At 39.8% G+C, this 16,183-nt stretch overlaps 1 protein-coding gene and 1 long non-coding RNA gene across 6 annotated transcripts in view; one reads left to right on the top strand and one right to left on the bottom strand.

Annotated features, from left to right (window-relative positions):
* DERA (deoxyribose-phosphate aldolase) overlaps window positions 1-12,304 on the bottom strand; it is a 129,018-nt gene extending 116,714 nt beyond the window's left edge. For 4 of the 5 annotated variants that reach the window (XR_010579300.2, XM_005570251.5, XM_065523804.2 and 1 more), the window contains exon 1: window positions 12,202-12,304. Coding sequence is in view for 3 of the 5 variants with exons in the window: in XM_005570251.5 (XP_005570308.1) it covers window positions 12,202-12,232 (31 nt within the window). In the remaining 2 variants the exon portion in view is untranslated. Of the gene's footprint in view, window positions 1-11,853 lie in introns of all 5 variants that reach the window. The other variant, XM_074006328.1, reaches the window with a different exon arrangement.
* LOC135966177 (uncharacterized) overlaps window positions 1-16,183 on the top strand; it is a 151,456-nt gene that overhangs the window by 131,209 nt on the left and 4,064 nt on the right. The window lies entirely within an intron of this gene.

Genomic DNA, 16,183 nt, shown 5'->3' with positions numbered 1-16,183 from the left:
ATTATTTTCTTCAACTAAAGACAGAGAATACAGTAATTTGTTTCAGTAAGATGACATACTTTTCATGAAATGAAAGAACATTCTGAAGGAACCAAATAATCAGAAGAGCAAATTGGAGATGAATATAATGTGTTCTATTTGAAAAAACAACAAGAAAAAGTTTAACCAAACATGGATTTTCCAGGGGCAGATGAGAAAGCCCAGAGGTAACGAAACCAGCTATAAAGCCACCATTGTGATTCAGATGTGTGACAGAATGAGCCATGCCTAGGGAACAGAAGAGAAGAAGAGATGAATTCACAAGATATTTTTATGGGGGAAAAAAAACAGTAAGACTATAACCAATATTCTGCCATGCAGAGGACTGAATACAAAAATAAAAGGCTCTGTTCACATAAAGATTTTTAAGTCAAGGTATAAATTCATGAGACATCTAGAGAAAAAGAAAATATAATGTGTCTAATCATCAGAGAAAGGATAGAAAATGTAAACTGATCACTGGAATTCAGAGCCTTGAAAGCCAGAGAAGATTATACCAGCCAGAGAAGGAAGGAAAAGTCTGAACTCCCAGCACAGGGAACGTTCTAGACCTACAATTCCACCAAATGGTCATTTTAAGGAATGATGAGAAGACTCAAAGAAGTTCAGAACTAGAAGGATTTTCAGAGATCTGTGTCTGTTTAAAAAAAAAAAAATACTATTTTTTAGAGCAGTTTCAGATTCACAGTAAAACTGAACAGAAGGTACAGAGATTTCCCACATAGGCTTTGCCCCTACACATGCATAGCCTCCCCCATTATCAACATCCCCCATCAGAGTGGTACAAACCTTACAAATGATGAACCTACATTCTCCTGTGTCTGTTTGACAGACTTGCAAAGTACAAGCCAATGTACTAAAGCCCCTCCCCACCCCGCAAGCTTCCACAGCTAGATGCCATCAGATCTAGAACTATCCTCTGTCCTTCCAGATAAACCACAATGCATTCAATGAAGCATAAATGAGCAGGTACACATTCCCTGACATTCATTCCACAGGATACCTAATTTCAACTTGGCCTGTAAAAATAACTACTGTCAAGCACCAAAACAACTGAACTTTCTTTAGGATGCTTTTCTTTGAGACAGTCTTCAGTATTATCAGCACCAATGCCTATTTTCTAGACTCTACATGCTAATCACTGTGTCCCAAAATTTCTCTATATTAATTAGTAGTTTAATGGAACACTCAGTCAAATACAGCATTCATCTGCAGGCTGAAATTATGATTTTTTTCTTGCTGCAGACAGATCTATGGAAATGTTGTCACTAATAAAATTCCATATTAGATCTTTGCCTAGCTCAACAGATTTCCCACAGCATTTTTAAATGATTATCTAAAGGTTAATAATACAATGTTGACCAGCTAATCATTTCAAACAGGGCAAGTGCATATCCTGATGATGGCCACAGTTTGCTTTCCTTGACAAGAATAAGGCCGTGTACTTCCCCAGGGATGTTTTAAAGTTTGATGAAGGTAAGCTTCTCAAGGGCAGGGCTCCCAAGTTCTATCGCTCTTGTGGATTTCACAAAGACATAGACAGTGATGAGTTCACAGTACTCAACATACACGTGCTGAATGAATGACTTTGAGATTATAATAATGATTGCCTCCTAAGAAGTCAAAAGTTAAAAAAGGAAAACTCTGCTTATAAAGACACAAAACTAAAATACATTTCTTGTTTATTCTTTGGAAAATTATTTATTATTATTATTATTTTTTTTTTTTTGAGATGGAGTTTTGCTCGTCGCCCAGGCTGGAGTGCAATGGCGTGATCTCGGCTCACTGCAACCTCCGCCTCCCGGGTTCAAGCGACTCTCCTGCCTCAGTCTCCCTAGTAGCTAGGATTACAGGGGCTTGCCACCAAGTCTGGCTAAATTTTTCTGTATTTTTAGTAGAAACGAAGTTTCACCATGTTGACCAGGCTGGTCTCGAACACATGAACTCAGGTGATCTGCCCACCTCAGCCTCCCAAAGTGCTGGGATTACAGGCGTGAGCCACCGTGCCCGGCCTCTTTGTAAAATTATTAGAAGCACTTAAGTCTCTTGCTATTTACTGAAGAAAAAATAATCTCCCTCAAAATACCACAATATACAGATCTTGAGCTCCTTCACCAAATACAATAGGAATTGTTACAATCTACTTTCTTCCCTGAGTCCAAAATACAAACTTAATCCATAATCTCAAGGAAGCATGAATATGTTTTTTTCTACCAGAAAATTAACTGAATTACTCTTTCTGGTTAATCTCACATCTTCAGCTAATGGGATTAGGGGTCTATCTCCTGAAGTCTCTGAGACCACAGAGAAGATACCCTTATGTCAATTTCCAAAATCATCAAGAACACTGATTATATCCTTCCACCAGCCACTGGCATCATTTGAATAAAATATGTCCCTTTTCAGACACAGTGCACTTTTCAGATATATGCACTTACTTCACTACGTCACCCCGATGTTTCCAATAGGCCTTCACATTCACTTTAACACGTCTTCACTTACCTCAATCAAAGAAAAAGGCTAATTTCTCTCCATATTTGCTTAAACTTTGCTTATCAATGTAAAATATATGATATATAAAGATAATAAGATAAAGGTAAAAATGACAGAAGATTTATAAAAAAAAAATATCATAATTAGAGATTCTCTGAATCTGAACCTGGGTCTACTCCACGGCTTACTGCATGGTTCTGACCCTGCAGTATTCATTCATAAGAGCTATCTGGGAATCCTGTAAAAATGCAGACTCCTGGGCTTTCTCCCCATAATACAAATAATTTGTTATTTTGTTTTTTGGTTTTTTTTTTTTTGAGACGGAGTCTCACTCTGTCGCCAGGCTGGAGTATAGTGGCACGAACTTGGCTCACCACAACCTTGCCTCCTGAGTTCAAGTGATTCTCCTGCCTCAGCCTCGCGAGTAGGTGGGACTACAGGCACGTGCCACTGCACCCAGCTAATTTTTGTACTTTTAGTAGAGACGGGGTTTCACCATGTTGGCCAGGATAGTCTCAATCTCTCGACCTCGTGATCCGCCCGCCTCGGCCTCCCAAAGTGCAGGGATTACAGGCATGATCCGCCAAGCCCAGCCCCCATAATACAAATACTTAAAGCTACTGTGGGGCTCAGGAATCTGTATTTTTAAGAAGCATCTTAGGTGATTCTGAGGCAGGGTCAGAGCCCAGCCAAGCTCATGGTAAGCTAGTGGAAAAGAAGGTAACGCAACGTACTAGACTAAACCAGCATAGAGAGAGCCTGAATTTCCATTCCAGTCCTGCCTCTAACCAGCCATGTGACCACAGGCTTAACTTCCCTAGATCTGAGTTTTCTTACCCACAACAGAAGGGGGATGGACTGACAGCAAACATGCCTTTCCGTTAGGAAATTCCATGACATGAAAAACAACAACAAAAAGAGGTAGCCTTATAAGTGTGGACACTATTATTTTCCTAGAAAAGAGTATCTGAAATATTCATAAGAGGTAATGTTTATTCAAGGATCTCTACATCAGATAAGGAGTCTCTAATTATACCTTCAGCAGGCTGGATACCTAGTTCAGTATCAAATTTTAGACATTTGAATGAAATCTCTTTTCTCTCTCTCCCTCCCTCCTTCCCTCTCTCTTTCTCTCTTTCTTTCTCTCTCTCTCTCTCACACACACACACACACACACACACACACACACACACTTCTTTCTGAGGCTGTGGGGCAGTCCATTAGGTGGACAGTTGAAAACTTTATCTGAATCTGGATTATGAGAGAAGTTAATTTGGATATTTTTCCAGGCTTTAAAGACCTTAGCATCATTAACCACCTTCCAAAAGAACAAAGACACCAGTTAAGTGGCACCGTTTTAGGAAATAACTACCAGCAGCTACTCTTATCTTAGACTTTGCTTTGGGGGAGGAAGGCCTGATTATACAAAGAGAGCCAGAAGTTGCAGCCAGAGTGTCTCAACATTTAAAAAATCTGTAGAGTTTGCTGGAGCCAAGATTAAACATTTATCCTTCCCGTGCAACCACTTTGGTTTCCAGGGAACTCACTGTTACGGCTGAGGCAGGCTGAGGAGAAGTACATTCGTAGACACACACACACAACACACACCAAAGTTAACTGAAAAATTTCAAAGTGCCTTTTTATGCCTTTAACTCAAAAGATGAACACATTTCAAGGTGACCCAATCCTCAAGTGACAGACAGTGTTTTAAAAGGGCCAGAGCTCTCCACTTAAACAATTTCTGGTGACATGTTTAAATCGCATCCTCAAGGGCTCTGTCTGCTGTCTCATTTACTAGTCTTTCTTTCCTGGCTGAGGCATCCCATTTTAAATAAGTGCTTGAAGTTTTTCTTCCTTCCTAATAATTAAAATCCACCGGGCTTAGATGGTTTAAAAAAAAAAATGTTTTTTAACTTAGCAGGCACCACGGAGGACTTTTAATTATTTAATTATACAACAAACCCAAATTATTACTTTATAGTTTTTCTATTTATCAAACAGTATCAGAATAATAAAAGACAGCCTCATCATTTATGCTTACAAGCAAAAAGTAAAAGACTTCTAAGGTAAAATCAAAGTAGTTAGCATTCACAAAAGGATGCCCCACTTAAAATCTAAAATGTACATAATTATTGACTCAGTGTATATATTTCATACATAGACTATGAAGGATTTTTTTTCTTTCTTCATGAAAACATTACTCTTAGCCATTACAGCGTAATAAGATTACACTAGATACCTGAAAACTGAGTTCCTATAGTTAATGAAACATGCCAGGGCTGCTTTTGCTAGTCCCTTTGTAGAAAGTACTCCATCAGAAATATCCTCTCCAAAAAAACCTCCCCAGACCCTCTGTGAATTCGTCTTTATCCTTCCAATCCCACCACGTTCCTGTTGTCAGTTTTAACATACTGTGTGTGGTGATTTACATAAACATCTCCCTTAGTTGACTATGAGCTCTGGGAAAGCAGACACCAGGTCAGGCTCACCTTGGCATCCCCGCCATGACCATGAGCAGCAAGTAGCAAGTGCCAGGAACAGCAGGCACTCCACATAACGTTTTTAAAATATTCTTAAATATTTACATTTAAAAAAATAAAAAAACAAATTATTCTGGCCCCCTTCCCCTTCCCAAACAATTGTCCTAAACCGCTGGAGTGGGGCACTGAAGAGGTGAACAAGGTAGTCATTTCAGCCAGGTTGAAATGGGGGCACCATTATGGCCCAGAGTGGGCCAAACAGCATGGGGTAGCCCAGAGCCCAATCAGAACAAGAGGGGATCTGCACAAAGGGGGAGCAAGACATGAGGAGTGGAAGTGCAAGCAGGGTAAGGAGGGTATCCACCTGGAGAGGCGGCTGGGCACAGAGCTCCACAGCCCCACACTAAGGTAACAGGGAGATTTGTGTAGGCAGCAGCCTGCTGTGGGGGACGAAGCCCCAGTGGGATGAGGAAGGCAGCCTCACAGGAGGGAGGCCCAGCTCAGGGATCAGAGCTTGAGAACAGTAAGAAGAACGTCTGCTGGGGCCAGGGGAAGCATGTGGAGTGTTTCAAATATGGAAAGGGAGAAAACTGGAATAAATCCAGTGGTGTTGGACCAGAACTGGAGGTATTCGTGTGAACTCACGGTTTTCACTATGTAGATACAGAGAAATGACAGGTAGATGAATCTAGAAGTGTGTGTGTGTATACAGTATGTACATTTTTCAGCTCTGCCAGCTGAGGGCCTTGAGAACAGTCACCCATCACAATGAGAATACCTAAGGCTCAGATCTTGGCTTCTCAGTATTGTTATCCACTGAAAAAAATGCTCCTTGGAGAGCTGGCTGACTCTGGTGCTGAGAAAGGGAAATTGTAAGATAAGCCAGAAACATCTTGTTGAAACCCTTACCCCCACCCCGGTCTGTGGAAAAACTGTCCTCCACAAAACCAGTTCAGTCCCTGGTGCCAAAAAGGTTCGGGACCGCTGGTGTAAAGCAAAGGGTAAAGAACTTGTAATCAGAAGTTCTGCATTTGAGTCGTGACCTCAATTCTTACTAACTCTTACTAGCAAGTTGCTTGTGCTTTCTGAGCCTTCGTTTTCTCACCATGAAATGAGAATGATAATGCCTAGCACAATGGATTCCTGGGAGAATTCAGAAGAGATTATGTTAGTAAAAGTACTCTGTGAAACCTAAAGTAATATATGTATGCTAAGTATTAAATATTAAAGAGAAAAAAATTAGATTCAGACATAAAACCCACATTAACTTAAAATTACGCAAATCAACTTTATTGTTTAAAGAAACCTCAAGTTGACTTCAGTTGGGAAATTCCCTGCAGAAATCTAAAAATTTTTAAATTCTCTTACCACCTGAGCTAAGAGCTAGAGTCAAATTTTCATATGCCACCTAGTGAAGAATACACTGCCTTATGTTTTAGTTTTGTTGTTGGGTTTTTTTTTTAATTTTAGTAGGAATTGACTTTTATAACTTACAAGGCAAAATTTAAAGCCCATGGAGACTTTGTAAGGTGTATTAGGTCACTTCTCACTTGTGACCCATAGATTCCTTAAACTGTTTATCTTGTTTACAACTACAGAGATTCCAGTTCTGTTTTTCAGGAAACTACTAAGAGAAACTCCAGATGTAGAAATCCAGGACCAAAAAAGTCACTCCAAATTAATAAAATTATCAAATACTTCACTATTTCTACTTAATTATTTTTAACCTAAAGAACAAGAGCCTGGCACAGTGACTAGAGCCTATAGTCCCAGCCACTTGGGAGGCCGCGGAGAACTGCTTGAGCCCAGGAGTTCAAGACCAGCCTAGGCAACACAGCGAGATCTCATCTTTTATTTTAAAAATGTTTAAAAAGAATACGTCAAGAAACAGCACTGTGCCAGGTGCAATGGCTCACTCCTGTAATCCCACTACTTTGGGAGGCCGAGGCAGGTGGATCACCTGAGGTCAAGAGTTCAAGACCAGCCTGGCCAACATGGCAAAACCCCGTCTCTACTAAAAATACAAAAACTAACTGGGCATAGTGGCAGGTGCCTGTAATCCCAGCTACTCAGGAGGCTGAGACTGAAGAATCGCTTGAACCTGGGAGGCAGAGGTTGTAGTGAGCTGAGATTGTGCCACTGTACTCCAACCTGGGTGACAGAGTGAGACTCTGTCTCAAAAAAAAGAAAAGAAAAGAAAAGAAAAGAAAAGAGGATTGTTTTTTAAACCTAGGAAGCTGAGGCCAGCCCAAAGAGTGAAGTATGAAAGGTGACATTTTACAAAACTGCAAGAGACCAAAACAAACACACACACAAAGAAAAGCCCCACTCAGTTCACCCTGAGGTCACTTCCTGGTCACCATCACATGATGTTCTGAGGCTCATCAGCATATCCACATGAAGCAGTTCCAGAGGAAGTCTGATTTTGACATGCCATCCCTGAAAACTTCACTAACATCTAACGCTACTCTCATCATCTACCAAAGTTTGGACTTTTCCATTCTCCCTCAGGATAAACTGCATCTTCTCTGAAACAAACTGTAATGGTTAAGATGTGGGTTATGGAAATAAAACAGCAACCTTTTATGTTTTAAACAGACAAATTAAACCTAAAAGAGTAACATTAACATTATTCACCAGTTATCATTTGACTTTTCTGACATGAGGGTGTAGTGCTCCCAGTTAGCACCAATCAACACAGTGTGGTGGTTTAAGCATGTAGCGTTACTAGCACCAGATCACCTGGGCCTGAATTCTGGCTCTGCCACATTAGCTATACCTAACTGGTTTTTGGCAAGTTACTTAAAACTCTCTGTACCTCAGTTTGCTCATGTGTAAATGAGGATCATGCTATCTCCCTCACAGGGCCATTGTGGACTAAATGAGAATTTCAAGCATTCAGCATAGTGCCTTACAAGTAGCTAGAGCTCTATGTTAACACTATCATTATATCCAGCACCTAAGCACAGTGTCTGCACACAGTAGGTGTTAAATAAGGTGAAGAATTATTGTGCAAACAGATAGCCTTGCCTATTGTTGAGGTTTAAGATTCCATTCTAGGCCATGCACGGTGGCTCATGCCTACAATCCTAGCACTTTGGGAGGTAGAGGCTGGAGTATCACTTGAGGCTAGGAGTTTGAGACCAGTCTGGTCAACATAGTGACACCTGGTCTCTAGTAAAACAATAAATAAATAAATAAATAAATAACCATTCCAAAAATTAAACATTAACTTTGCAGTGGAAAATCACCATTACCCAAATCAGAAACACTCTGTACCCAAGTTATACCTTAGCAGGAATGCCAAAAATGAGCTCCCTAAATCCCTAATTTGTAGGTTCTTTTAAAAGGAAATTAAAAATTATAATACAAAAGGACCAGGACATTCTGTTTTCACAACCCATTTAAAGCACAATCTAGGTACATCTATCTAATTTTTAGACAAAAATAAATGAAAAATAATTGCACATCACACTTGCATTTATTTTAATTGTAGTTCTAGCTTGATGTCCAGCTCCTGAACCAGACCTATTAATAGCTCTGTGAAGGCAGTGACCATCCCTGATTATCTTGTACTGCCAGCCTAGGGGTAATACTACCCAGTACAGATTGGTACTCAATAACTACCTAAATAAATGTGCTTCTTAAAATAAAAAATCCCACCAGTCTGGCCAACATGGCAAAACCCCGTCTCTACTGAAAATACAAAAATATTAGCCCGGCGTGGTGGCTAGCACCTGTAATCTCAGCTACTTGGGAGGCTGAGGCAGGGGAATCGCTTGAACCTGGGAGGCAGACATTGCAGTGAGCCGAGATCGCACCACTGCACTCCAGCCTGTGCGACAGAGTGAGACTCCGTCTCAAAAAAAAAAAAAAAAAGAAAAAAAGAAAATCTCATCATGGTTATTTTTCAGATATCTTTGAAATGTTCCTTTTTGTACAGAAGAGTTTTCAGACACACAGAGACAGAGCAGGCAGATCCTTAGAAGTCATCTAATAACACGCCCATTCTCCAGACGCCTCCAAAGATAACATTTGCAAGGAAGTTACAGTCTACATCCTTTATAGGCTTCTTGAGCTATCTTTGAAGACAGATGTAACAAAACTGAATCTTAATAATACTCACAAAGAGGAAGAAGGTGCCCAGCTTCACAGCACCTGTCCATGCAACCATGTACAGAGACCCATGTACGGGGACCAGGAAGATTCCCCAGTTTCCCCAAGTAAGAAGCAGCTCTGAATTTATTCCTTCATTCAACAGACTTTTTTTTTTTTTTTCTTTTTTGAGACACAGTCTGTCTCCAGTCTGTTGCCCAATGGAGTGCAGTGGCACAAGTCCGGCTCACTGCAACCTCCACTCTCTGGGTTCAAACGATTCTCGTACCTCAGCTTCCCAAGTAGCTGGGACTACAGGCATGTGCCACCACGCCCAGTTAATTTTTGTATTTTTAGTAGAGACGGGGTTTCGCCATGTAGGCCTGGCTGGTCTCCAACATCTGATCTCAAGTGATCCGGCTGCCTTGGCCTCCCAAAGTGCCAGAACTATAGGCATGAGCCACCATGCCCAGCCTCAAGACATTTTTGAGGGGCTTCTGTGTACCAAACACTATTCTAGGTACTTGGAACACATCAGTGAACAAAAGAAAGATCACTACCCATGTGACACCTACATTTTAGGCAATAGTTAAGTGGCATCTAATAAAATAGAAGAATATCTGTACATTTTAATAGACTACATAGGGCATAATAGTCTAGGTACAAAACTTGATAGTACCTTGGAGATCATTAAGCCAATGGTTCTCAAACTTGGGTATGCTTCAGTATTACCCACAGGACTTGTTAAAACTCAGAATGTTGGGCCCCGTCCTCTAATATTAAAGCTACAGGGTACATTCCCTATTTGGAAAACATCTTTCATACATCCAAATGCCAATGTTTTCCTTAAAGACTTTTTAATCATGAGGGTCAGGTTTAGTCTCAAAGGAACTCTATACTTTTTAAGTCTATGAACTAGAAGTATATACAGCAAATCATAAATAACAGTGATTGGACTAGTAATAATTCTACAATATTTTTGTGCTAACTGTATTTTCTAGAATTTTTACAATAACCATGAATTCCTTTTGTATTAAGAAAAGGGAACAGAAATGTTAATTTATTTTAGAAATTAGTTACAATGTTTATTAAAAAGACTTTCGCCGGGCGCGGTGGCTCACGCCTGTAATCCCAGCACTTTGGGAGGCCGAGGCGGGCGGATCACAAGGTCAGGAGATCGAGACCACGGTGAAACCCCGTCTCTACTAAAAATACAAAAAATTAGCCGGGCGCGGTTGTGGGCGCCTGTAGTCCCAGCTACTCGGGAGGCTGAGGCAGGAGAATGGCGTGAACCCGGGAGGCGGAGCTTGCAGTGAGCCGAGATAGCGCCACTGCACTCCAGCCTGGGCGACAGAGCGAGACTCCGTCTCAAAAAAAAAAAAAAAAAAAAAAAAAAAGACTTTCAATTAGAAAACTATTTTAAAAATCATCAGTTAATATACTGCATAAATTATTACTAAAAGATTTTTTTCCCTAGTACATAATTCAGATAACTTATTTTAGCATTTCAGTTTAAACCTGTTTGGATTAAGGATTAATACCTGTGAAGGAAAAAAAAAACTGATTTTAACAAAGAAGATAATAAAAACAAAGCTATGATCATTTCGATAGCTGCATAAAAATCACATTTACTATTATTCCACCTGGTAATTATTTATGTCTATACTTTTACTTTTCAACAAGTGAATGGAAGTGACTGATTCTAATTACTGCAAATAAATAAATTTAAAAATGATTCAATTATGTTTTTTGAAAAATTTAAAACGTCTACGTTTTGGGAAACTTAGGGCACATCCTTGATGTATGCATATCACGCAGTCACATTCCTGGGAATACCAAGGTAAGACACCACCCCAAACCCGTCCCATATCCACCATCTTCAAGGATATTCCAATCTAAGAAATATGCCGTTATTACTAAAGACCACGTTCCAGAGATGGGACTAGAGTTTAAAACATAATCAGCTAGAGGACATTGACTAAAACAAAATCAACTAGGTCAGGAAATCAACTGTCTTTAAAATGACAGATTTACTCTCTTATCATTCGACAAAAATTCCACAACACCTCTTGAAGTGCAGACTGTTTAAGTTCAAGTCACTTTTAAGGAGGGCGGAAAGGAACTACCTGTATGTGTTACATATAATTTATAGCCAATATTCTCAAAATTAGCCCCTAAAACCATAACTCCATATACTAATACTATCTATACTGAAGACTTACTAGGTGCCCACAATATACCAAATATGTATCCTCCTACTTAATCTCCTAACGGCCTTATATGGTAACTACCGGTATAATAACCATTTTACAGATGAAGAAACACGCGCAAAGTGATTAATTTGTCGGAAGTCACACAGGTAAGAAGTTAAAGATCCTGGATACACAGATATCCAAGCTATAATACTTAAACTGAGACGCTTAAACCTTATCTTGATCATGGTTTTGCTGTTTGAATTATACATTTTTCACATTTTAAGAAATCTGAACTAAGCTTTCTTGCCAGTAATATTTGAATATAAAAAAAGATGAAAATTGGGAAATAATACAGATACTTTTACGAAACTTTCTAACTCTAAAATCCCACGCAATCTGCAGTGTTACATTTTGAGCACAGAAGGCTGACAACTTTTCCACAAGCACCGCCACTTCAAGGATACGGTTAAAATAATCTAGGGAAATACTGCATTAAATTACACCGGTATTCTATTAAAAGGAGGAGAAGGTAGGTTTTTATCTGGTTTTACCTGCTTGGGGGTTGTTTTGGGTTTTGTTTTTTGGGTTGTTGGGTTTTCCAACCAGCGAGCTAGAGTGAACGAAATGATAGGAAGATGATAATCTAATCCTCCCCTACTCCCGCATACAAGAGTAAAGCCTGGGTGCAAAGGCCGGCGGCGCGAACGTGTCCAAGAGTTACGCCTGCCGGGTTGGGCCTTTACTTGGGGTGGGTGCGGACCCGACGCCACAGCTTCCGGCCCCGGCGAAAACCCCTCGGGGACGCACGGCCAGGGCACTGGGCGGCGGCAGGCCCCGCGCTAGTCCCGGCGCCGCTGGACGCCAGGGAGAGGGGATGGGGAGCCCCGCGGGCCCCTTACCGAGTTCGGTGCCCCGATTGTGCGCGGACATGGCGCGGGCCGCTCCGGAGCTGCCGGCTGGTAGGCGCCAGGCCCTTTCTCCTTCCCGCCCGCTCGAGCGCTCGCCCCGCCCCTGCCCGCTCCCGGGGCGGAGCCGCGGGCCCGGGCCACGAGGTCAGGATCCTAGGCGTACAGCTCCGCGAGGAAATCTCGCTGCTCTCCGCCCCCGTCTCCTCCACGAGGTAAGGAACTGGAGCGCTAGCTAGCTCCCGGAAATAATGCTACCAACACCCTTTTAAAAATACCGAAGTTGCCAACTGCACGTAATAAAAATATTCCTAGAAACTTTTAACTGTAAGATTACGTAATAAGAAGGGAGAGGATCCAAGTGCAGAGCTCTGCAATTTCAGATCTGAAATGTCAGCAGAGATCCCATAACCCTGTTAGGGAAACCAAGGAGCAAGGGCCCCAGGGCACACTGACTTTTCTAATCTACACGTCATAAGAAGAACCAGTTATGTGACCTGAAGAAGGCAAGGGCTTAGGAGTCAGAAGACCTGGTTTCTTAGCCTAGCTCCGGCAATAATTAAATGTGTGACCCTGGGCAAATTAACTGCTTTTCTGAGCTTCATTTGTCTCATCTGTAAAAGGAGACCTTAGCAATTTCTTGGTTCTTTAAATTCTATGATTCTATAAAGGTAAAATGCTTCAGCCTGACTTCTCTGTGACCAAGAGGTTAAAATCGTCGAGACACTCCACAACCTCAATATAGTTAACTTACCTGGACTCACATTTAGAGGCACCTCTGCTATGAAAACAGAGTACAGTTAGTTATGACTTGTCTACCATGAGCCACTTATTGTGCTAGGTGCTTTCATACGTCATACATAGATGTATGATAGCATCTGAGTCTCTGAACAATCCTGCCAATAATGTATTTTATCTCCATTGCTATACCTTTAGATATCAAAGTTCTGAATAGAAAGGCATCCTGGTATAGTGGAAAAACAGTGGGCTCAAAATGAGTTGAACCCATTAATATACAAGCTCTTCCACTTAATAAATGTAACTTAGTGGTTCTAGAAATAATAGTCTATCTACTTACCTGGCAAAGTAGACCTGATCAAAATATGTTCACCTTGCAAAGCTGTTGAATGTATGCAAGGCACCTAGTACATAACATGGCATACAGTAGATGCTTAAAAAATGGAAGCTGTTAATGTTATTGTCAAGTTCACACAGTAATTACTGAGTTGTTTTAAATAGGAATGGTAATATTTGTATACTCCTCTACACTGAGCTTTCAGCCTTGTCCACACACAGCTACTGTTGAATGTTTCGGATGAAACATTCATTCATACATATGAATAGATCCTATTCATACATCTATAGCACTTTTCTTTTTTATATTAACCTTGAAAAAGAGAAAAGCAGACCCTGGAGCTGGCCTGAAACTCACAACTGGACATGGTTTTCCCTGGTTAAACATATACAATTTCACAAAACAGCATCAGCCAAGGCCATTGTGACCATAATGAATCAACAAAAACATAATCATAATCATTTCTGATAATAGAAAACCACGAATATTGTTCAAATAGACCCTATCCTAGCTATTATGACTTCTTTACCAATCAGTTCTAGCTTCACTCCATTCCTACATTTTAGGTAAGAATTAAGATGCCCTATTATAGAATTATCACTAGTTCCTACCATCATCCAGTCCAGGTCAATGTGCCACCTTCCTTGAACTTTCCCCAAATCACCTATGACAGGCCCAAATCTTATGTCGTTTCTAACATCCTCTTACTGAGACACCTCACATTAGGTCCCCATGGCAAGCATTCTCCCTTGTTACAGTAAGTCAATAAACCCAACTTTGTCAACTTGTAGGTGTGTTACTGGTGGTCTCTGGCTGGAGATCATTCACATCTCTAGAAGATACAAAGGCAATACATGAAATTCTACTTTTAGAAGTAGACACAACTCCAAACCAGATTCCATACCATTCATTACATAAATGTTTGTTTGTTTTTAAGTTGTGATATCCTAACTTAGTTGAAAAATCAGAATTAGGGCAGCCTCTTAAAGCAAACGTTTTGGCAATATATCAGTCAAGAATTTCTCAAGGACTTTTTCTAAAATGGACCTGTTGAATGTATTAATCTCAAATTAATCTCTGCAGTTTAAAAGTATGTTAATTTGGCAACATTAGGAGAGACAGCAGGGATAGTATGCAAAAAATGAGTTTCTTTCACGGAGAAATGTTTCTACATTTCACTTTGTGAAGATTCCTTTTAAATTTATTGCCTTATGAAACTTCTAAAGTATCCCTAAGGCAAGTCCCCTCAAAGAAAGAGCTATAGACCACTACATGGGAATCACCCAAGAGCTTTTTCTAAAGCAGTTCTGGGCTTCCTCACAGCCCTACTCAATCAGAATCTGTAGGACCCAGGAATCTGCAATTTTAATGTTTCTTCAAACGATGTTTATGCAAACTAAATGTAAAGAACCACAAACGAGAAGCAGAGGAAAATAAACTATGCATGTCAATCTGGAGCCATAGCCCAAACTGACTGAGTAAAATTGCTTTTAAAGTATTACATGTTGTATTTTTTAAGCCATGTAAATTTTGCATGCTATTCCTATTCATTGATGTTTTTCAACGTAAATTTTAAATTGCCAAGTAAATTACCTAATTATCCTCCTACCCTCACTCCTCCTTTAATTAAATTAAAGCTCTAGGAATATGTAATATTTATCTTGAAGCTTCTAAAAACCTACCAGTCCTGGGAGATAGGAGTAAAACAAATTTTAAGTTCCAAAGGGCATAGATCATTTGTGCCTGGTTCATCATATGTAGGATCTAGTACAGTAGTTGGCAAATATTAGACTATAAGTATTTGTTAGATGAATGAGTGTATATTGCTGTCTTTGCTACTTTTCTTATACTGCCTATTATTTTATCAAGTCAAATTCCATTTGATATAGTCTCTACTCCTACGATTTCTAAGAGCAATTATTCACAAGTTCATTAGGTAAATAACCACTTAGACTACAAACTGTCAGCCAGCATTTCTAGGTCAGATGGAGAAAAGTGTAGGAGCAGGGAGGACTATGAAAAAGTGCGAATATTAGAGTCAAAATATTTTAGAACTGGAGGGAGACTAATAGAACATCCAATTCCTAGTTAATAGTAAAATAGAAAAAAAAAGAATTACACTGAGTCGTTTATGAAGCTAAATTTATTCAATTTAAAGAACACTCCTTCATTCTGAGACTACGTTGTTCACTACCAATTTGAATTTTAAAATGTCGTTTTATAAAGATTGTGGTAATAGATAATGATTTTTTCTTTTATAATAGCCTCAATTGGCTAGAAGCTGACCGTTCCATCTCCTCTCCCGTTTTAAAGTCTATTGGCCACAGAATCCTAAAGCTTGGGAATCACTGATAGAATATATAATACTAATATTAAGTGCTTCATATGAATTAAGCCCTTTCCATAAATTTATTTGGTATTTCATATTTATGAGATTTTTCCTGAAAAAAAAATCTGTGTGTGAGAACACTATTCTCCCTGTACAGATAAACTGAGGCTAAGAGAGATTCACCTGTAAGTGCTACAGGATTGCTTAAAACCTGGCAACAGATAATCATATAACAATATATAACCTTAGACTACACACTACTATTCCCTACTATCTCTTGGAAGCTAAACTGCTTAGGCAAACCATTAAACCTCTCTGAAATTCAGGTTTTCCATATATGCAATGGAGACAATTACTGATCTCACTGGATTACTGGGAGAAATTAGAAAGTGACACGTTAACATTAAAACCTAAGATAAGGCACTTATGTCATTTCCATACTCGTCTTAAACTAAAATCAGTTACCTTCCATTTGACCATGTTCTATTCTCTCATTAAAGTGATTCAATCTATAAAGTATTATTATTGTTCATTAGCTGTCATTTAGATACATACCTTTTTTCGAAAGGTAA

The sequence above is a fragment of the Macaca fascicularis genome, chromosome 11 (assembly GCF_037993035.2).
Source record: "Macaca fascicularis isolate 582-1 chromosome 11, T2T-MFA8v1.1".
Taxonomy (NCBI): Eukaryota; Metazoa; Chordata; class Mammalia; order Primates; family Cercopithecidae; genus Macaca; species Macaca fascicularis.
Note: the sequence above shows the minus strand (reverse complement) of the source record. Positions and strands in the feature narration are given on the sequence as shown.